The sequence below is a fragment of the Protomyctophum parallelum genome (assembly GCF_964188405.1).
Source record: "Protomyctophum parallelum genome assembly, chromosome: 13".
Lineage (NCBI taxonomy): Eukaryota > Metazoa > Chordata > Actinopteri > Myctophiformes > Myctophidae > Protomyctophum > Protomyctophum parallelum.
The window spans coordinates 31,273,167-31,296,617 of NC_139708.1; the positions used below are offsets into that span (position 1 = coordinate 31,273,167).

General features: G+C 41.6%; 1 protein-coding gene across 2 annotated transcripts; it reads left to right on the forward strand.

The window, feature by feature from the left end:
• Positions 1-3,066: 3,066 nt before the first annotated feature.
• LOC310869521 (sarcalumenin-like) lies at positions 3,067-23,266 on the forward strand. Of its 2 annotated transcripts, XM_083780297.1 has the most exons (7): positions 3,067-3,147; positions 14,156-14,266; positions 15,932-16,027; positions 17,415-17,450; positions 18,410-18,526; positions 19,219-19,452; positions 19,623-23,266. In XM_083780297.1, the coding sequence occupies exons 1-7, from the start codon at positions 3,087-3,089 to the stop codon at positions 20,435-20,437; spliced, it is 1,470 nt and encodes a 489-aa protein (XP_083636423.1). In that variant the 5' UTR covers positions 3,067-3,086; the 3' UTR covers positions 20,438-23,266. The 2 variants fall into 2 exon arrangements, with proteins under 2 accessions (XP_083636423.1, XP_083636424.1); XM_083780298.1 differs by lacking the exon at positions 17,415-17,450.
• The last annotated feature ends 185 nt before the right edge of the window (positions 23,267-23,451 follow it).

A 23,451-nucleotide genomic window follows, 5' to 3' on the forward strand; every position in this document is an offset into this window, starting at 1 on the left:
AGCAAAGAAGCCTTGAAAATATTAAATGATGTAATTAATCTCAAAGAAACAGACAAGTTGTTCCAATCTGATGAAGCTTTAAAATTAAAAGCAGGTCTCCAAATTTCACTAGATGTTGTGGGTACAAAGTTGTTGTCGCTCTTAACCCATTTGACCTGAGGCAGATTCTACAAATGCCTTCTAAATCAGTCTCAAACCTTTTTGTGACAAAAACCCCCAAAAGTAAATGTATTTGCCTGCGGACCTCAATCTGAAAATGTTTTATGCCAAGGATCCCCAAAGCATTTTCCAAACGCTTTCTAGATTTATAAACATTTATCACCAATACTAGCTCGCTTGCAGATCTCATCTTTTCCCAAAAAACGTATGTTGCTATAATACTGCATCTAAAATCTAAAATGACACTGATGCTTTCCCAGTATGAATGGGTGTGGCACTCTAAAACACACATCACCGCCGAATAAATACATGCATAGCAAAAACAAATGGTTTGGGGATCACTCAGAGTTGGTTAAAAATAAACACTACATGGCAACACATAATATATGCACATACATACACATACAGTACAACACGGGTGGAAGGATTTAGCCAGCTATATTACACACAATTTACAATGTGATTAGGCGTTGAAAGAACAGTTCTTAAAAGAAAGTGTAAAAAGTAGAACAGTTTGCCCCCCGACCCTAGTCTCCTAGTCTACAGTAGGTGTCGAAGTGTCCCTGGGAAAAACAATTCAGCTCTGGCTTAACTGATTCCCCCCTGACAAAGGGATAGAATAAACCAAAAAGTGCAAGAAAGAGCAACCAAAGAGTAAAACAAATAGTAACATGTACATGTGCATGTGTTATGTCATCTTAAGTTGTTGATCTACTAGCGGTACAACCCGCTGTGATGGGACAAGCTGTGAACATGGAAACCGGATATTGTTTTTTAAAGAAAAGGCTTGAAACTCCTTGAAGATTTTTGAACACCTACAATGCCAGGCATTGGTGGAAAGTACAATTTTGAGGTAGGCCTATTTGTACTTTACTTGAGTATGTCACGTTTACTAGTTACTTTGTAGATTTTGATTATTTTTTTACAAAACGTAAACCCTGAAAAAAGCTGATTAACCCCTTCAGCTATTTTCAAATGATTTTTTAACATTTTACAAACATGAAATGGGACATCCTGCATAAGGAGTACTTGAAGTACATTTTGATGCCAATACTTTTGTACTTTTACTCAAGTACATTTGGAATAGTATTCATGCCTCTATATTGCAGACAGTATTTGTACTTTTTGGTACTTTTACTTAAATAAGAAAATGTGAATTATTCTTCCACCACTGATGCCAGGACTGAAATAGGGACTTGAAAGTGGTTAAGGCATGATCCTGGTGAAAATGTGGGTACACACAAGGATGATGCATTGTTTGCATGAGGGCTCTGAGGAATTTGGAATGGACATGAATAAGGAACCGCAGCCATGTTTGCGGATTCATTTACAGTGGAGACATTGATTCCAGAGATTTGTGAGAATATGATCACCAGATTGTGACTGCTTATAACTGTCATAAAGCAGTAAAGCTTAATTTATGCTCCATCTCACGAGTTTGCTCGCCAAAAAGAAGCGGTCTGTGAGATGGGTTATTTTTGGCAGACAGCACTGTATAAATTAGGCTTAATCTGATTAGCGTTTGGAGTTCTAGTTTGACTCGGAGGGCCTTTCTGTGCCATACATGGTTACACCCAATCATCCTTCTTTCTCATGCACAGATCTGGCACCTAGAGTTCATAATGCGTTTTGATATCCCCCTAAAGGGAAATAGCTGATCTACAGTCTCGCAACGTGTAGGACTTAAGTAAGAAAATCCCCCCCCCCCCCCCCCCTGTTACCCATTAATTTATAATTTCCCAAAATGGCAGCCAAATGTTTTCTTGCTAAATTGAGCATTCGACAGCTCCTTCAAGTGTCAGCATAATGGTTCATTTTCTTGAACGGTTTGTGGTCTCACTCTCTAGGCCATAAATCTGCCTCGGACATTAGATGATAATTCATGGTTGGGACGAGCTGACCAGGACTGCAGTTTGTGATTCCATCTTTTAATTTGTTAATGGATGCGATTCTGGAAAGTGAATTGTCGCATCGATTTTTGATTATGCCGTGGTCATAACATTTTACATTATTTCGTCAGCATTGATTTTGTTTTAGCACAGCAGTTTTTCTTTTCAACCCGTTTACTCTAATTAGATGTTATTACATGGATGTAGGGCCTCATATACCCTGTTAGATATGCAGTTCAGAATTGCAAAACTATCTACGGTAAATTTTATTTTATTCTCAAAAACTGCAGATGTACAAACAAAATCACAGGCACAGTGTGTTTTGAGCTTAAAGAATAACAACGTTTTTTTTAATAGGAATGAAAAAAATTCCAAAAAGGTTAGCAAATCCATAAATTAAACAAGTGGTGGACAAAGTACTCACATTTCCATTTATTTATACCAAAAAGGAACGCTTACGCGTTTCGGCTATGCAGCCTTCATCAGAGCATTCACATCAAGTGAATTCAAGTCAATTTATACAAAATATTTTTTGTATAAAATAGTTTTATTTTTTACTATGGAGTTGGAGGGATGGGGAGACCCCTGTTACTGAACAAACTATAGTGATGATTGCCATGGGAATAGAGCTTTTAACAAAAATAAATAATGTTTTGTGTTAACGAATAAATATAATTGAAGGCACCTTTAAGTGGTTCCAAATATATTTACGGTCAGCCTGTGTATTATTATTATTATTGCCATAGTGATGTGCAATGACTTCACACCGATTTTTAGAGCCTGGGTCCCTTGCCTCGATGCAGAGCCCTAAGCTGCAACCTGTTCAAAAAGGAGTCAGCTGTTTGCATACGTAAGGACCTTTTGGTATGCTGTGACTCTGTGACGCCTGGCACTCACACACACACACACACACACACCTCTCACCCCCCACCCGCTGGCCTTCTCCATGCCGCACCCCCTTTTCCCGTGATGCCCTTTGACCTTCCTGCCGTGGTATATATAGTCAGTGTGACTATCACAGCTCTCCTGGCAACCATCATGAAGGGTTTAGTCTCAATATGCTGCTTTGTCTCCGTGCTGCTCTCGCAGGCCACAGCAGGTAAGCTCAAACATTTTAACAAACTATACGAGTCCATTTCTAGCTGCTTTCCCACTGCGTGTTGTTCACCAGGGTCAAATGGCACGTGGGCTTCGGCATTCTGCACTGCCATTTGCTTTTATTGTGCTGCTTCGATACTGCTAATGTACAGTCAGTGGTGTACTGCTTCGACCAAGTACTGTGGTCACACTTTGTTGCTTTGTTTGTGAGATGTAGTGAAAATGGGCGAATTGGATAATGTGATTCAGATTGTTGCCACAGTCAATCTTGGTCAGCCTTGATCAGCCTTGATCAACGTCACTGTCAGATCTGCCCGGGCCAATTCCTCCGTCCGTCGGCCGTTGAATGAGTTGGATATCAGGGGAGTTGGCCGGAACACATGTGAGATTAGTGTGAGGGAACATATACCGCCACACTGGCAGAAGATAGCGTCACCCAAGTCGACCAGAGAGTTATTTAAACTTTGCCTGTTAACAGGCAACTTTTAAATAACTGCAGTATGTGCACTGCATGCGTGGGAAGCAATCCTCCTGACGTGTGTTTTATACAGAAATGGACAACGAACATGATGGCACTGCAATGTCTTAACAACGATGTCACTGAGGCTGTAGAATAATAGACGAGCCTGGGGTCTCCTGGGGATGCAGTGTGCCAGCTGTCTTAAAGCGTGGAACCAACTGATGGAAGGGCTTAACGTAAAAGATAGCAACCATACAGATTATCATAGATTGCTTTTTTTCTGTGCTTCACATTCTCAAAGTCATAATACTAAATTATTCCATGCTTTAAATGATGGGATTTGTGCAAATGATACTCTACTTTCTATCTGGGCATATTATCAATAGACTTTTAACGGTGATGATCACGGCTGAACGGTTTCTGGCTACATGTCACCGATGGGGCTACTGTAAGTGATGTGGTGACCTGCTGCTTAGTGCTTACATCCAGATGACCTCATACAGAATCGGTTGGATTTCTGATGGGTCCATCGGTGTCACCCTTGTCTGTCACCCTTGTCCGTCCTTGAGGGGGCATTCAGTCCCAGAACCGAGGGCCAGGCCTTCAAATCCCAGCCAGGTGTCTAAGATTGGAAGGCCTCCTGAAACCCTACACCGTCCACTAGTAGGTCCACCCTCCTCCCTCCCTTCCCCTGAACTGCCCCTCCCCCTCCCCGAGTCCTCACCCCTCCCTCCACGCCACTCACTACCCTGGGCAGCTGCTGTCACCCGGCACTGTCACAATCACAATTTATTCCCAGCAGCTGACCTTATAGGGACATGCATTCTCTTGGCAGGAGGGGCGGACTGGAGTTTGGGCCAGGGTTGAAGCTCAGGCTTTCATAGACTCATCCATTCAGACTCCTCCATTTGCTTGTCCACAAGTGCTAAGTATGCTATGTTGATAGCATGTTGTTTAGACAGATGCTAGGTTCGATGTTTACCTGCTATCCTAGATACAGTACTTTGTAGAACTTACCGGTTCTCTTTGCACTCTTTTTCTTGTCTATTTTCTCCTGTCGTTTGTTGACTAGGGTTCATGTCATTTACTTCACTCCTACACTAAGTTGCTCTTGCTAAACACAGAGCACTAAAACTATGAAGATACATAGTTATAGTAGGTATAGTTAAAGGCAGAGTCCACACCACAGTCCACAACTATAACAAAGACAATTGTGAATAGGTATTGTTTTAATTATAGTGTATGGAGTAATTGCCTATATTGTAAATTGTCCTCCAGACTCATGCGTTTTGATGTTTCTGTTTCAAATTTGGCTGCCGCGCATTTCAGTCCTTGCACAACTTACACATTGGCGCCAACAAGCTATTCTGTTGTGAGAAGCAGTTGTGTTCTGGGTTTGATATTTTGGAGATAGAGGCAGCTATGTGGAGATTGAGAGAAGATGCAGTGTCCCTCTAATTAAATGTGAAGTCAAGTTGCTATCATGTTATCATTCACATTGTGGATGATCATGTCTGCTCCATGATCTGAGTAGTTTGATTTTGGAGTGTGTGTTGTACAAGATAAAACAGCGAAGTAGTAGAGCAACTGTTTGGTAATGTTGGTGTTGTAAAGTCAGTGTGCCTGTGATTCTAGCAAGTTAAAAGCATGTCGGACAGAGTGCAAATACACAGGCAAAATAAGCACGCTGTTAATTTACAATAGTTTGCTGATTTGGATGATTAATACGTTACTATGTTCTACCATTTGACTTGAGATGCACATCAGTATATTATGCAATGTAATTTGACTAAAATAGACATACTGAGGTGAGGTAATATATACAGTAGCTGGTATAATTATGCTATGCCTCTTAAGAAGCTAATGTTAAAGCCTTTACTACATGGCTCCAAAAAACCCCTTAAAAATCAGTTCTTGAAAGTTTTGCAATGTTTTGTCACATGAGTACAGTACGTGCCTTATAAGAGAGAGGTCTGGGGATGCAAAATTATTCCTGGAAAATGCTGTGTTGACTCAGTGGCCTGTCACGTCTGTTGTTACAGACACACTTTCCTGGGGTCAAAGACCAAGGTGCTAGACCCTATAGGTCAGGCTCCTTGCACCTCCTAGTCTTAGGGCAGTATGACATCACTCTCTTAACAATAACTGATTTCTAAATGAAAAGAAATTGTCATTGTGTCTTTTGGGTTTTGTTTTTTAAGCAGTTATTTTCAGTGAGTGACACAGTTGTTCCACAAATGATAACCTTAGTTTGTGTTTTAGTCCACTCTGTTTACATTTGGAGTTGCAATGCTATCGCCATCATTGATACAGCAGAATGTCTTTGGCACTGGCGGCAGAAAGCATCCATTGGCTGTCCGCTGACGGCATGTCTGGGACATCCCTCGGGTGATAGTAGTAGAGGGGACCCTCCAGTCATGGCCAACCCACTCACTCCCCAGTCCCCACCCTTCCACGGGACACGTGGTCCAGCCTCAAGGTCACTTGATGTCTTCTGGCTCAGGGACAGGAGAGCAGGGATGAGATCAACACCCCTCGGTCCTCTTCCCATTTTCATGTGTGTCCTCGAATTGATCCCGGGACTTACCACCCGGATATGGCCTGCTCCATATAGGCTGGTGGCCTATGGCATTGGTCTGGAAGGCCTTTTAAGCCACTAAGATTGGCCCTGAAAAGCAACCCGTGCTCACGTGCTTTGAATATGTTTTGCTGTTGACACGTTGTACCCGGCCCGCAGTAGTTTCGATTAACGCATCAAGATCAGAACTCCATGGACATATCGAAGTTGCACTGAAATTAAAATTGTGCATGACTTAAGATTGGGTCCAATTCACTAAGCTGTTTACACCCATATATTGGGTGCAAAGGAATTTTCCAAACTTCCCACTTTAGTAGTTTAATTCAGTAATCTTTTTTGTCTGTGAATTTTGCGGAGGGCTGCTCGGATGCAGACTTAATATACATGGGACCAAAGCTTTCTGTATGTCAATAGAATTCCTTAATCTAGTCTAGAGTCTATAGACTACTAACATGGGAAGTTTGGAAAATTCCTTTGCACCCAAAATATGGGCATCAATTTGTTGTATTCTTTAAAGTTTAAAGTGTGAAGCAGCACTGTATTCGCGACCCCTATAGGTGGATGGTAGCATAGTACACCAGAGCAGTTCTAGTGTGGTGGAAGTGATGGGCCTTTGCATGTCACACTCACTGCACAAGGCCCGTCGGACGGACGGGGATGTCTCCAGACTGACTAACACTCACACCCTTAAAATAGGAAATAGCCATTTTCCTCCCCCACCCCCAGCCCTCCTCTTTCCGTCTTCTGACCCATTGTAGGGCTATTTGTGGTACCAGTTCTGCCAGCACCTGTTGCCACCACTGCCCCCAACTCACCAGGCACTGCTCTGTCCGTTCTCAGGCCTGTGAGTGACTGACCACTATAGGGTGGGAGGAAAGTAGTTTGGCGTGTGAGTGCGTGTTAAATCTATGCATTTCTTTGTCTGTTATTCGATTTGTCAGCACAAAAGTTAGTTGGCTATTGACCAGGTGCTCTATGAAGACGTATCCTGCAGAGATGGTCTATTAGGATTGAATGACTCTTGTTGAGGTACTCATGTTTAAATATGTCGTCTGTCGGTGATTGTATAAGCTCATGAAAACCCTCAGGATAAATCTTCTTGAGTGGAAAATCCTGTTGAGTAGAAGCTCCAGTCTGTACAGCCCTCATCATGTTCAATTTAATTAAATTGATCTCCACTGCTGCAAGCAGACACTGTGCTATACACATAGTGCACCCCCCCCCCACCCCCCCCCACACACACACACACACACACACACACACACACACACACACACACACACACACACACACACACACACACACACACACAGTATCCAGAGTAGACGCTAAATATGAAAGTTCAACATTCTCTTTTAGTTTTAAAGTTCAAAACTATCAAAATTTGCTGTGTCCTATGATATGAATAGTGAGTGATTGATTGACTTATTAATAGATTTTTGCTACTAATTGATCTAAAGTCTTATTGTGCATAATTCAGAATCACTGAGTTCCCTCCACATCGTGGATGCGACCATCATTGAGCTAATACTGATATAATTGAGGCGTGACTTACTCAGTCACTGAAGCCAAATCACCGACATTCCTAAAGGATATGCTGGTGCCATCGGAATGTTTTCCCCAAACTGAGGACAGTTGCTTGGCAACCGGCTCAACCAGGACACATGGGTCTCAGTGACAGATGTCCCGGGTTCATATGTATCTGCTCCCCCGGCGCCTGCAGGGTTAAGTTAGAGTGCTCCGGGACTGATGCAAGGTTCGCTGTCCGCTAGCAAGACATACTCTCTCATCTTTGTGCAGCCCAGTCCTGGGCAGGCGTTAACAAGTTCACAGCAGTTAAGGCCCTCTCAAGAGGCTTGGGTCAGAATACATGACTGCTCTCAATGACGCCTCAAGTTACAGCAGTTTCCCTAAGCTCTCTATGCTGCCTAACGCTGACAGGTATAATGCTTTGAGAAGATGTGATCCGTACCTCGGATGTACTATTCTATATGCTGTCAGCTGACCCTCCATTTTCAATCCCTACTAGGTCATCCTGCTCTTGCAGAATCCGTGAATGCAGGGTTGTAATGTAGGATAGACCATAGCTGGTGATAGCCATACTTTTATGCTTATCCATTGCAGCCTTGCACCAAACAGTTTTATGCAATTAGTGGCCATTTATAGGAGTGTTTGTAGTGTCGTCAAATTATGTTCAAAATCTCTAATCAAATCTACTGCCTGTGCAGTCCACATAGGTCTATATGCTACAGTTTATAATCCTAAAACCCGACAGCTAGCGAAGATCTACAAGCTCACAATTTATCGCATTGTGATGCATCTTGAGCTTGTATATCTGCCGCTACTTTTTTAAATGATTCCTTCCCTCCTTTTTAAATTTTATTTTATAAAGATATCCCAATATATGGGGGAAGCCAGCTTGAAAGCATTATTCTATGACTTTAAAATCATTCGTATTTATCACAACCATGAATTTGAAGCTGTCATTAGCTTTTATTTCACACATGCCTGTGTGGTTCTGTAATGTGTGTTCATGTTCATGTGCGGAGATTATCTTGTTCAACATAATGCATGTGTTTCTTCCAAACCCAAACAGCTGGGAATCCTCGGGTGGGAGGTAACTTCAGGTTGGCCTACGAAAAGATAATTCTATTTCCTATTTACTCAAGTTCCACTTGAACTCACTTTGACCTGCCGCTAACTTGAGAATGGTGAGAAGCTAGTGTAAGATGTCTGCAAGGTCTTGGTACATGTCAAGTACAGTTGGTACTTCAGAATGACACGTCAGGATTTAGGGTGGCTGTGTAGCTAAGTGGGTAGAGAGGGCTGTCTGGTAATCAGAACAGAAGGCCACAGATACAACCCTCGGACCGTCCCAATCCAAACTCCTACCCCACTCCTTGAGCAAGATACTTTTGCCCAACACTCCCGCCTACAACACTCCTACAACACTCCCCATTGCCTGGACTTCCATGTAAAGCTCACACACTTACGTGAACAAATACAATTTATTTTGTATCCATCCTTTAATTATATCATATTCACTGGGCTTAAATATGTTAAAAATTCCACTTTACACTTTGCAATACCTCAAAGTTCGCACAACAAAAATGGAAGATGGAATGGATGATGGTCAATAAAATGGTCTGCATGTACAATATGTAAGTGCTTTACATTGTGGGATACATTCACCCAATACAAGTCATTGTAGTAGAATCTGGACGGATGATGTTAGTTGACCTCCACTCCGGCCTCAATAGGCCTCAAGGACAGATTGATGTTATACATCCTTGGACCATAATCTTCCTTAGATCCTTACATCCTTAAACCACTTTCACAGATTTGTCAAATTCTGGAATAGTGATACTTTCAAGATTGTTCTCTTTTTGCTATTAATTATACAATGGAGTATAGGCTTTACGGCGTTAATCTTCCCTCATACTCTCTCCACAATAATCTCCCCTCCTGTAGTATCGGTCTTTGGAACCTCTATTATAGATTTGTTATCAAATCGTCTCTGAGGCACTGACTGTACCCCTTTTATCTAGACTGTTAACCTTTTGGCTGCTCTTGTGCTGTGCCATGCTGGGAGCACGATTACCCATGGCTATTTTTAGCAGGTTGAGGGTATAGCAGCGCTGCTCCTTAACAAGCAGCGCGTCACAGACGCCGCTTTGCTGAAAGGAGCATCTGTCGCGTGCTCAATGAAAGCCTGAAGTACAGTATATATTATTATGCCAGCATTAGGAAAACAGTATCTCCTTTGGTATGTTTCCTTTACAGTGGGAACCTGGTGTAATGTGAGCGAAGAGATTCATTAATGGATCAATGTCACTGCAGTGCCAGCTTGACGTTTGGGAGACTACTCGTAATTTGATCCATCATGAGACAATCACATTAGACACTTGATAAGAAATGCTGCAAGTGAGAAAATGAACATTGCCTCAGACCCACACTCCCACAGCTAATTTAACCACTTAAACCGTAGCATCGCCATTCTGGGCATGGCAAAATAGCCGAACATTGGGCAAAATAGCAGATCAGATCAGCTATTTTCAACTAAGAAAGTAGAGCCCTGAGGAGCCTCGGTCAACAAAGTAGTTCTATGTAAGATCTAGTGGTTAGGCAGCCATAAAGTATCTCCACTTAGGAGACATTTAGCATCGTCCTTGAAACAAAGAATGTGTCTGGGAGGACTAGGGTGCTGAATGGAGTTAAATGGAGTGGTTTCTGTCCAGCCAAGCATGTTTGGTTGGGTAAACGTCGGTAAGCAGCTAGGAATTATATCTGAGACAACATAATGCCATAAATTGTGCAAATCACCATCAGAGCATACCCTTTGACCCTCAATAGAGTGCATAATTTATTTCAGTGTTATTTTTCTACAAAAGGAATGATAGTGACAGGATCTGATGACATAAGATCGTGACTAATTGTGGGTAAATGTGATGTATTGGTTAAAGAGCATGTAAGTACAGTAGCTGTTTCAGGGAATATGGTTTTATGCATTATGGTTCGATGCTTCTTATTGTTTCCAGCTCAGAAGCCACTCTCACACAAGCAAACTAAAGTAATGTGAGAAAATTCCAGGAGCTTTGAATTTCAACCTACTGGGATAGAAAAGTTGGCAATGTAGCAGTAATGTGCAATGGTGTTGGAACATTCTGATACTGTAGAGCAAACCAGATGTTTCAGTCACATTGGCATGAAAACAGTTTGATCCCAGAAACTGGCTTGCATTGAATTTCCTTTAGTGGCTCACTGAAAGAAAAATAAATACCATGACCTGAAGCTGTAAATGTGATCTAGGGCTTTCTTAGTGGTTATATCACTTTTTTGGTAAGTATATATTTTACTTTAGTTTTTATATCAGCAAATCAACCTTTTTCTTCTTTTGTCTATATCTTCGGACAGATGCAGTGTAGAACTGCAGACAGAAACAGGAAAAGCAAACGGAGAACATATCAGTGACATTCAGCCAATTAGTCCAGCCGGCTGGATACCAATTCATTATAATGGAATGTTTTTTTTGTTTTTTTTATCGATTTAAATTGGTTAGTTCGGTTAACTGCAACTATATTCATACACAGACGGTGGAGGCTCACACGCAACAGCTCATGGTGAGCAGTTTCAGTGTGTTGCTCAAGGACACTTTGTTATTAAGCCAAGAGGAGCAGAGGATTGAACTGAACCACTTGTCTGCCTCCCCAAACGACTTCATCTATAAAAACCTATGCTCTAAATCAGTGGTTCTCAAAGCCCCCTGGCGGGCCCGTATGAATTATGTTTTTAATTTCCATTCAAATGTAATCCATAACATTGTTGGCATCCCTATGTTTTGGGCATATCATTATACTCTAATCAAAACTTTGGAGGTCCTTGGCCTGGGAAGGTTTTGGAACCCCTGCTCTGTGGCTTTGTGATTTGTGATGATGGTTATTGGATACACAAGAGGCATGGCATGGCCTGGGCTCAGCGGGACTTCTGCCAGTTACCAGCTGAGATCAGGATGTTGTGGAAATATGTAAATGTTCTATTTACTCTGGTCTTGTGTGAGAGGGCTGACTTAAGCAAATCAATATAATGATCTTCCTTATATTTGAGATAATCATTAACTCTCTGCCAATGTAGACACAATAAAGACATATGACAATATTTCACATGCATCAATATTATAGTCATAGAATATCTACTGTATTTCAAAGTTTGCATGTACAAATAAGCCCCCCCCACCCCCTATCATTTGCAATTGCATCTATTATAAGCACTAATCCTTATGAATAAAACATAGTATGCTCAGATCAACCGAGTGCCTTTTGAGAATAGACAACACCGAAATTAGCCAGTAACCACATGCTCCTTGTGAGTCGCAAGCATCCGAGTTTGAATTATTAGACTCTGCCCATGCCCTCAGTGTCCTGTCTGTCTACACTCGCCTCTCTGAATGGGAAATGACCCCAAATTAAAATAAAAAATGAATCAGTCAATACCGAATGTGGGAGTTGCATATCAAGTGCACAGAGTCTAACCTCCCCTGGTCGTGTGTGTGTGTGTGTGTGTGTGTGTGTGTGTGTGTGTGTGTGTGTGTGTGTGTGTGTGTGTGTGTGTGTGTGTGTGTGTGTGTGTGTGTGTGTGTGTGTGTGTGTGTGTGTGTGTGTGTGTGTGTGTGTGTGTGTGTGTGTGTGTGTGTGTGAGAGAGAGAGAGAAATGCAATGGGTGGGTGTGTGAGAGAGAGAGAAATGCAATGGGTGGGTGTGTGAGAGAGAGAGAAATGCAATGGGTGGGTGGTCGGGCTTGTTCCACAGGCTGATAAGTCCCTGACAAGGATTTTAAATTTAGAAGAAAGGCAGATGATTACATGTCACTGTCTCCAGTACAGTGGGCAATGGGGAGTGCTGGTCTAGCTCTGGCCCTGTCAATGTTCTCCTCCTCATCTGTTATGAAACCGGGGGGAGTCCCTCTAGTCACTATATCTCTGTGTTCTGTTGTTGTAAAGCCATGGCGACGTCAAACAAATGTCTTTGTCTCGCTATTTATAGTCATGCAATTTCTAAATTGAGAGTGGCTTGTATTAGCAGCTGTGATCTAAGCAATATGATACATTCAAATATGGAGATGTCACACAGCACTAGTCTAGTGTAAATACATTCTCTCTCTCTCTCTCTCTCTCTCTCTCTCTCTCTCTCTCTCTCTCTCTCTCTCTCTCTCTCTCTCTCTCTCTCTCTCTGTTATAGGCTATTATTCCTACTGATATCACATTGATTTGTAGGCTGTGTTCTCTGGACAGAATTCAAATTAATGGGAGCACAGCTATATTTACCTGCAAACTCTGTCCATTCACAGTTTACGGTTGTTCTGACAGACAGACAGACAGACAGACAGACTACGGTAGTTACAGGCAACACAATACACTGTCGTTGTCTTATTTCTTTATAATATACTGTTTTGATTCTATTGGATCTTGGTTTACCAAATGACCAATAACCCCAGATGACTGAGGCACGACACTGTGTCTATGCATTTGATGTACCGTATGTGTTTACATTGCTTATTATAAGTATCACTCTGGATAAAGAGCGTCTGCTAAATGCCTAAATTGTCAATTGTAGTCATACAATATCACACATTCTGCATAAAAATAAAAACATATTTTTGTATAAGATGACAAAGTGGACAGACACTAAGTAGTTAGAAAGACATTTCAGGACTGCAGAACATCATCATCGTCACATTCAGATCTTGGCAGTTTTCATCGTGCTATACACAGACAGACATTCCCAGCAGTAGGAGCATAGCCTATATTGATTGATCGATCAATCAATGCAGTTCAAGAAGTAATAACAACATAATGAGCCTCGTACAGCACAGCTTTATGGAACATTCAAACATTTACAACATGCCTCTATCTATCAGTCTAAATCAAGAGCACATTTTCTCTCCTTGCCTGAATAGTACTATAAACCTGTCACGAAACAGCCATTAAACAGCATTATGTTTGTTACCCTGGCATCTGGGTCCAATTGACTCTCACTGCTGAGCTGTAAAGATGCCACTAAAGGGAGAGGACAGAGGTCTTAATGGCTCTTTTGTTTATGTATGCCCAACTCAGTGATTCTCAAACATCTTCATGTGAAAGACCCCAAGAAAGTGCATTTAAAAGGATTTTGTGCCAGGAATGGGCAGATGCAATGCGTTGTGAGCTTGTAGATCGGCGGTTTTCAAATAGCCAAAGTATGAAATAGGGTTAAAGTGGTTGGACTGATTTTGATGCTATATTAACCTATTTAGTTGTGGACCCTCTGGAACCCCCATAAGGACCCCACGCCCACGGGGGTCCTCCACTTTGTTGGAGTACCCAACAAGTTGCAATTGGACAAAAAAGGATTAAGGCACCTATACAAACACTACAATTGTATGTATTGGTCTGGACTGGTAGTGAAGCTTATTGTTTTTGTTTTGCTTTTTCTACAGAGGAGACTGCGGTGGAAGATGTGGTCACCGGCCTCCCCCTCAGAGACAGGTCTCACATTGACGAGACATTGCGGCTCGCCACTGAGGAGAATAAGGGACGAGACTATACCGGTAAGAAGTCCATATGGCTGATTTATGCTTGGTTGCACGCCGTGTCACTTGCACCTGGACAATAGGCGATCTACAAACACACACAATGCGTCACGAATCATGATGCAATGTTTGTAGATCTTCTGTTTTTGATGCTGGGCTGGCACATAATAAAGGATTAATCCGGATGTAGGGTGTGTGGTGGCAGAGGACATTCGTGGCCTGTGGGCCTGAACAAGAGGGATGTTGTTCAGCACTCTTCTTCAGTATGTGCCAGGCACGGTCTTATACAGTTTAAAATATTACACAGGTTACATTTGTCAAAGGAAAAACTCAACAGAATGTTTCCAAATGTGAATCCAGCCTGCGACAGATGTGGCCAGTCGCCGGCCACCCTAGCTCATATGTTCTGGCACTGCACTAAACTAACATCATTTTGGCAAAGTATATTTAAATCACTGTCAGACATTGTTGGAAGACCTTTTGACCCGGATCCACTGACAGCAGTTCTGGGGGTCGGGGGGCCCGGGGTCAAACTGTCTACTTTCCAATATAACATGGTAAAATATGTGACTCTACTGGCTCGCAGACTGATACTGTTGAATTGGAAACAAGCACAGGTTCCCACTCACACTACACTTATGAAAGATGTTATGCACTACTTGCAATTGGAAAAGATAAAGTTTGAATTGAGAGGGAGTGAAGATAGATTTTACCAGACATGGCAACCCTTCATTGACCATTTCAATAGGTGCACGCTAACCCCTCCTACACAATAGATAACATATTAGAAAATTGGAAAGAAAAGTAAAGAAAAAAAAGGAACTGAGGATTTTATTTTATTTTATTTATTCTCATTTAAAAAGAAATGTCTGTAATTCTGTTAATTTACAACAACGTGTTGGGAAAGTTTTGAGAGCAAGTGTGTCTGTCCTGTGGTCTTTGTTTTGTTTGTCTGTTCACATTTGTCGTTGTTTAACTGTTTTTTTGTTTTTTCGTTTTTATCACATTTATATATCTTTTTTATTATGTATTGTATGTGGAATTTACATTACCTGTCTTTATCTTTCATTTTATAACTGAATAACTCATTATTATTGTCAAAGATTGTCATATAAGTTGTCATACAAAAAATGCCTAATAAAAACAGTATAAAAAAAAAAAAAGAGGGATGTTGTTCTGATGGGAAGACTAGAATGTGCTCTATGGCATTAGCTCATCCATTACATTTTTACATTCAGCAGGCAGGCAGCAATACTTATTCCAGGTCACAGATGAAAAGGGCTGATTTAGTATGTTTTTTTGTATCACTCCGAGTGTACAAATGGACCTTATGACTCTTATGAGTCATAAGGTCCCCAAAGGCGTTTAAATTGTTTTAAGTAAAAGCAATTTTATTAGAAAACTAGTTAAAGGTTAAAAGGTTAAAAACTAGAAAACAAAATCAAAAGTGGACAAATAGTAATTCAATTTCAAATCATCATTTGAGCTCTGGCACTACTGGCTGGGTCATGTAAAGTCCTATTGGGTGTAAGGAGCAGCTTGGCCTCTAGGGGCTGCTGGAGGACCTTTTACATGAATAGACTTAGTTTTGTTTGTAGCAAGAACAGACTCTTACAACATATCTTAGTCTCACCCAGTTTTTTAATTCTCTGCTTGTTTGTTTTCTTTCTTGTCCCCCTGCAGGAGCTCTGGAGAAGTTAAGTAAGATCTACCGCTCGGCCATCAAGCCCATGGAACAGGCCTACAAGTACAATGAGCTGAGACAACATGAGATCTCAGGTATGATGGAGGCTGTGGCTCTGTGTGTGCACATTGTGCTTCACCTTATTCTAGTGTGTGACTTCAATATTTGAATTGATTTGGAGACTGATCTGTTGACTTACATACACACACATACACACACACATCGTCATTCTCACACAGTAAAAGGCAGTTTAGTCTTAGGCTTCATTACAGTATATTACTTTTACTTTTATCCTGGAGAGGAATGGCTACTTCTTGGGTTCAAAAATGGATATTTAAGCAACATTGTAATATGATAATAGACTACCTAAACGTAATGTTTAAAGGGGGTGTAAGTGATATAAATCTTTGCAAGCTGTATTCAGTAGCAGGTGTCTTGAAATTGAAGCTCTCTCTCCTGATTGGTTAAATGTTGTATCTCGACTTGAAAATATATTTTCTGTTCACTGGAGAGATGGGGAGACCTTTGTTACTGAACAAACTTTTTAGCAATGTTAAACAATCGTAATAGATTAAATATATATACTGTATATTTATATAAAAAAGTGTTTTTACAAAAACACATCACTTACACCACCTTTAATCCTAAAACATTCTCTCTCTGAAAATGCCCTGTATTTAATCTGGAAGTATTTGAAAGCAATGGCATTCTTGGCGCTGGTGGTTAAAGGTAGGCTACTATATTTTCTACTATATTCATCCCTCTTTTTCTCCTCTGCATATTCTTTTATTTTTCTTGTTCTTTAGCTTTTTCCCACCTACTCTTTCCACTCTCCTTTCTACCTGTACAATTAACTGCCAAAGGACAAACAACACAACTCATCTTGTGGCTTGGCTAGCTTGGTGTTCATGCTAACACATCCAACACCAACTCTATATAGGAGCTTTAACATGTACTGAGGTGGGGAGTTTAACCACGTTATCTCCAGGGTCCCTATTTTGGGCATTTTATTTTATAGGCGAGAGATTATTATTTTTTATCATATTTTATTTTCCCGAAAATGATCACAAATAGTGACAATAGCAGCTCTACAAGCTCACAACGCATTGTGAGCGTGTAGAGCGTGTAGAGTCTATTTTTGCTATTTGTCATACGACTAAGTACAAGGATTAATTAGCCTAAAATCATAGCAGGATAATTGGAAAAGGCCAAACAAATCACACAAGCCATTGTAGAAGTACATATCATGTCAAACATGACATAAGATGCCACCCAACATCTCCCATTCCTTCCATGAATCTTCTTTTTTACATTAATCCCCTCCCCCCGGAAGCTTCTAGAAACCCCTCATTACTCCCCAGCTCCCCCCGGTAGCTTCTAGAAACCCCTCATGCTCACTGAGTTGTCTTCCCTCTTTCTTAAACCTCCTATTCCTTTCATCTCTCTCTTGACTTTACACCTATTTATCCACTCATCTAACAGCCTACCCCGGACGAACCCTGGGGGCCTCCAACACAGGTGGGTATAATGGGGGGGCTTCTCTGTGCATGGCACTGCCTGAGGTGCTCTGCCCCCATCCCTCCCCCCCTTGATCCCAGTCACATTGATTGTTTTAATGGACCGGTTTGATTCTTTTTGGCAATCAAACTATGACTGGAATCATGCCACCATTCCATCTGTGCTGTCTATTATCATTTACACTGTTAACCCTTTGGCAAATTCTTTCAATATTTTATTTCAAGATTGTTTTGTTGTGTTGCAGAGTTGAGAAAAATACTAATGAGGGGTGGTCTTGACTATTGAAAAGTGTAAATATGCAAACTCAAACAATCTAAACAATCTACTGGGAACTAAACCGGCATAGTGTGTATATAAATATCGAGGTAGTATGAAATCGTGATTTAAGGGGACATCTGGGTACCGTAGAGTTAAAAGACCACAACCACCACCCTCTGCCTTGGCCAGGCATTGTGTTCTTGTGGCTACACTAGATTGATAATGTATAATTGGATGAATAACACAAACTGAGCCCTGCCACTCCAACACCATGTCCACTCACACACAACTCAGCTTGCTATGGAAGCTTTGTCCATTTATATGACTGTCTTTTATTTTATCAATGTATCGATCAATGTTTGTTTAAGACCTGGCTGCAGCATTTGGTTGAGGTTGCCTTATGCTACTGTTTGTAAAATCCTAGCATGAGTACAGTGCATGAGCAGCAGTGTATTATTTTTTTAAATCTTTTCTAGATCCCTTTTTATTAGTTTCTTTTTCAGCCTTTAGGAGTCTAAGAATCAAAATAAAAATGTTCTTTGTGAGACCCACATAAAATATGAAAGCTGTATTTTCCTTTTCCCCTCACATCATTTGCTTACTTCCATTATTTTCCAAATTTGCTGAGCTTAACTTGCACGGTGAGTCATTCTTTTGCTATCCTGTTTTATGACAATTGCTGTCCTGTTCTTTCTTTACAGATGGAGAGATTACATCCAAGCCCATGGTGTTGTTCCTGGGACCCTGGAGTGTAGGCAAGTCCTCCATGATCAACTATCTCCTTGGCTTGAAAGAAGGCCCCTACCAGCTTTACACAGGTACGTTACCCATTTGCTATCTTCACAACTTTGTGTCTTCTCTTTTTCGCCTCTCCTCTTTTTGTTAAAGCACTACTAGACAAGCCATCAATACTTACATGTCGAACAAAATGTCACTACAGTCACATGAAAATAACTTTAAGTTTAAATGTTATCAACACTGAAGACTGCTATGAAAACAAAATTCCAACACTGCAGAACATAGGCCTATGCAGGCTTCCCAGACTGCAGGCTGGGAAGCTAGGTTTGTATAGGTAGGTAGGTAGGTAGGTAGGTAGGTAGGTAGGTAGGTAGATCAGAAATAATAATAATTAATATGGGCTTGACTCTCATAATGCTATATTAGTGGAGAGTTTATTTCCCATTAGCTACCACACATGGCAACATCTACTTTTCCTGGAGTCAAGCACAAATGTAAGTGCAATATAAAACATACATAAAACAAACTAATGAAATGAAAGTATCATAATATCTGAAACATAAACCAAGAATACACAAGATAAATTAACTTAGAATGCATTTTATATTGTGTGGGTTGAGCGACCCATTTGTCATGGGCTTTAAGTCCCCCTAGTAGTTTGGGTTTAAGTTCCCTATATAAGATTATTGAAATGCCTTTTGTCCATTTTAAACATATTAAATACCTTTTAATGCCTTATGTATGAAATATTCTTTAATCCCGTTGTCCTCAGGTGCTGAACCCACCACCTCTGAGTTTACTGTAATCATGCACGGAGAGAAGGTCCGCTCTGTGGAGGGTATCGTCATGGCAGCAGACAGCTCCCGCTCTTTCTCACCTCTAGAGAAGTTTGGCCAGAACTTCCTGGAGAAGCTGATCGGAATTGAGATGCCCCACAAGCTTCTGGAACGCGTCACCTTTGTAGACACACCAGGAATTATTGAGAACCGCAAGCAGCAAGAGAGAGGTGAGGCTCGCTGGACACAATTCATCATCTTGTTAAAAAAAAGTGCATCCTTTCTCACATATAATCTAATGTGGTTTTATTCATTCATTTATTTAATTTAATCTTTTTGAGGCCATACGATCTCATTGGCGATAATTATGATTATATAAACGTTCTCTTTTTCTACCCAGGCTACCCCTTCAACGATGTTTGCCAGTGGTTCATCGACCGCGCTGACCTGATCTTCGTAACTTTCGACCCCACCAAGCTGGATGTGGGGCTGGAACTGGAGATGCTCTTCAGGCAGCTGAAGGGCCGCGAGTCCCAGATCCGCATCATCCTCAACAAGGCTGACAACCTGGCCACGCAGGACTTGATGAGGGTGTATGGAGCCCTGTTCTGGAGCTTAGCCCCCCTCATCAACGTGACCGAGCCTCCCCGAGTCTATGTCAGCTCCTTCTGGCCGTACGACTATGCCCCCGACACCAGCCGCGATCTCTTCAAGCGTGAAGAGATCTCCCTCCTGGAGGATCTCAACCAGGTGATTGAGAACCGCCTGGAGAACAAGATCGCCTTCATCCGCCAGCACGGCATCCGCGTGCGCATCCACGCTCTCCTGGTCGACCGCTACGTCCAGACCTTCAAAGACAAGATGAGCTACTTCAGTGACCCCGACCTGGTCTTCAAAGAGATCGTGGATGACCCCGACAAATTCTACATCTTCAAGTCCATCCTGGCCAAGACCAATGTCAGCAAGTTTGACCTGCCCAACGCCCACGCGTACCGTGACTTCTTTGGCATCAATGCGATCTCCACCTTCAAATCCCTGACGGCTCAGTGCTCCTACATGGGAGGTTGTCTCCTGGATAAGATCGAAAAGGCGATCACACACGAGCTGCCTGCCCTCCTCAGCAGCGTCAATTCTGGCAAGCAGCCCGGCCTGTCCAACTGTGAGGCCACCGGCTGTGGTGAGAAACCAGTAAAGAACCGCTATCGGAAAAACTGAGGGGGAAAATAAGAAGATAATGGGAAGTGGGGAGGAGTAGGGAGGAAGATGGAGAGAAAGAACGGAGTGAAAGAAAACAGGTCTGGTGTTGTGCCAACCCTGCTTTTATTAGAAAGCCTGTATTGTCAAGAAGTGAGGAGAGTAATGTGTGTGTTTGTTTTCTCAGGAGAATATGTGGTAGGGTATATATGAAGGAGATGGAGGGACGAATGATGAGGCAGCTGAAGAATGAATGTGCGGAAGAGATGAGAATATTATTGACAAGCTTAGTGGAAACATGTCCCCATCTCTCTCTCTCTCTGCGCGATTTCAATGGACTGTCTGAGATTCTTGAGGCTACAGAAAACACCCATGGGACAGAAGTAAATAAATGGAGGAAAAAGCATCTAATTTAATTTAAAGACTGAAAGCAGTCGATACCAGCTCCCTTGTATGTGAATAAAATGGGAAATTGGAAACAAGAGTTGCCCATTTGTTTTGTAAGATCATGAAAAATTACATTGCAGCAGGTCAATTCCATGTGCTTAAGAAGTTTCTTCTTTTTTTCTTTTTTGGAGTAGCCTTTTTTCGGGTGCTATACAAGCCATTCAATCTAGTTGATATAAGCCAAAGCATTTATTTCTGTCTAGATCTAAACTTTGCATGTTAGGTGTCACATTTTATTTAACAGATGGTGCATGTATTTATCTTCTAATATATACACAATCATTTTCCTATCCTAAGGTGTCTGACAAGCAAAAGTGGTTCCATGGTTCTCCTTTTTGTTTTATATACGTATCGCTCATGGTTGTTGACAGCCTGGAAATGAGCTTTGTTATGTAGGTGGAGGTCAGGGCTCAAGGGTCATGTCTTCGAAAGTGTACATTCTGATTCACTTAACTATTCTTACTGTTGTCTAAGTTTATGTTTGCTTTCCTTTGACAGCAAAGTCAGCGTTGTAATGTGTATTATTTCCTTCTTAAGATAAGCTTCACAGCGATTTAGCTGAATGACCATTGGCACACGAGTAAAGGACAACACGTCCATGATGTAGCAGTAATAAAAATGTGTTTGAGTTATAGCTGTCTTTTTCAATTTCTTAATTATTGATCGATATAAATGAGCATCTATCTATCTATCTATCTATCTATCTATCTATCTATCTATCTATCTATCTATCTATCTATCTATCTATCTATCTATCTATCTATCTATCTATCACAAAAAATAAAGCTACTGTAAAATGTGCATTCTATCGTTAAAAGATGTTGTCAAATTTGATTATTGGATCAAATAGATAAGAGTAATTCCGTGGGAGAATAAGGAGTAGACTGGCGTGGTGTGTAGAAGAGCACTGTTTCTCAACGTCTGGCCCGGGGCCCACTAGGGGTCCACTGCTAGGGATTCAAATGGACCCATACATACCTTTGAAACCACAATCTATACTGTAACGGCGTTACTGTGTTACTGTGAGAGTGTACAGACCCGTAAGGTTCCATTTGTGGTCCCTGGCGGTCACCAAACCCGACATTGAGAACCAGTGACCCCTGAACCCTGACCTCTGTGTAAGAAAGTCCTACAAGGAGATATCTGACCTCGATCAGGACCCTGCGGCTGGGCTAGATCCATGCCATGTAGCTCATCCAAGTCATAAAAAGGTAGACTCCTCCTCCGGCTCTGGGGCATGTGTAAAGTATGCACCATAGTAGTAGTAGTGTAGTACCATACTTTACATATTGGATTGAGCTCCAATGTAGTGGCGCGGAGCGCGGGCCAGAGGCACGGCACGCTGCCACGTCTTTTCCGGGACTTGTCAGAATCATCACTTCCTCTTCAGTGGCATCACTTCCTCCTCAGTAGCATCACCAGTAGCATCACTTCCTCCTTAGTCTCGCATAGCCAGAAAACTATTCCACAATCTCCGAACGCTATGTAGTATGATGAGGGAAGCATTTGAAAGTTTCGAGAGGCAACAGTCTGGCCACGTGAGACTACTTCCTCCCCAGTGAGTAGATGCGTTCGTTGAACGCACGCACAATTCTGACAAGTCCCAGAAAAGACTGTGATTGACCAGTAGTCACTTTGAGTGGCAGCGCGGCCTCTGCCATATTGGAGCTCAATATGGCGGCCTCCATAAGATACGTCGCTCCAATGAACTGCAGCGGCGAAGGAGGTGTCTAGGTTTTTATATCTGTGTTTTTTGTAGGCCTATCCCAATGAATATTGCAGCAGTATGGACTGGGCACATTGTCTGGACAGCACCCTAATAAACCATACAGGTAGGCATTAACCATACAGTACAACCTCCATAGAGTTCCTGGATTTGGAATGATGTACTTGCCTTACTAATCCTACAGTATGATATGAGTAGCCGATGCCATACAATGAAATCAGAGGACACTATGGAAGCAATGCACTGGATCTACAATACAAAGTCCTATGGGTGAACCGTGAAATAAGTGGAACTCAATTACTCCTACCTGTGTTTGTATGCTAAGGAAATTGGTCCAGGCATATGTTTACACTGCAGTTACATAGCATGTCCACTAGAGAGTGCTGTATAAAAGGTTATACATACCATTATCACTATTTGCAGCATTAATTTACATACATAATAGGCTACCTATTACAGTGGTAGCCCAGGGCAATTTAACTGAGATTGTGTGGCTGTGCTTTTGTTATATTTAATTATCAAGCAATTTAATTTGCCTGTGAATTACATTGGGAATGTGTGTATATCTCACCAGTCGCTGTTAATTAATGTCTGTTTTTTGGTGTACATTTTAAACTTAAATGTAGCCATTTTTTGGAAGCTTGATCATCAAGAATAAAGATTTTTGATTGACTGGGCACAGTGATACGTTGTTTTTATTTTTGTTCAAGCAGAAGCCTCCAGAAGGCAAAGACATTCTACATTTTGGATGCAGTGGAAATGTTGTTTGTTCTATTTTCAGTTAGGATGCATGATGCATCTCTCTCTCTCTCTCTCTCTCTCTCTCTCTCTCTCTCTCTCTCTCTCTTTCTCTCTAAACCCT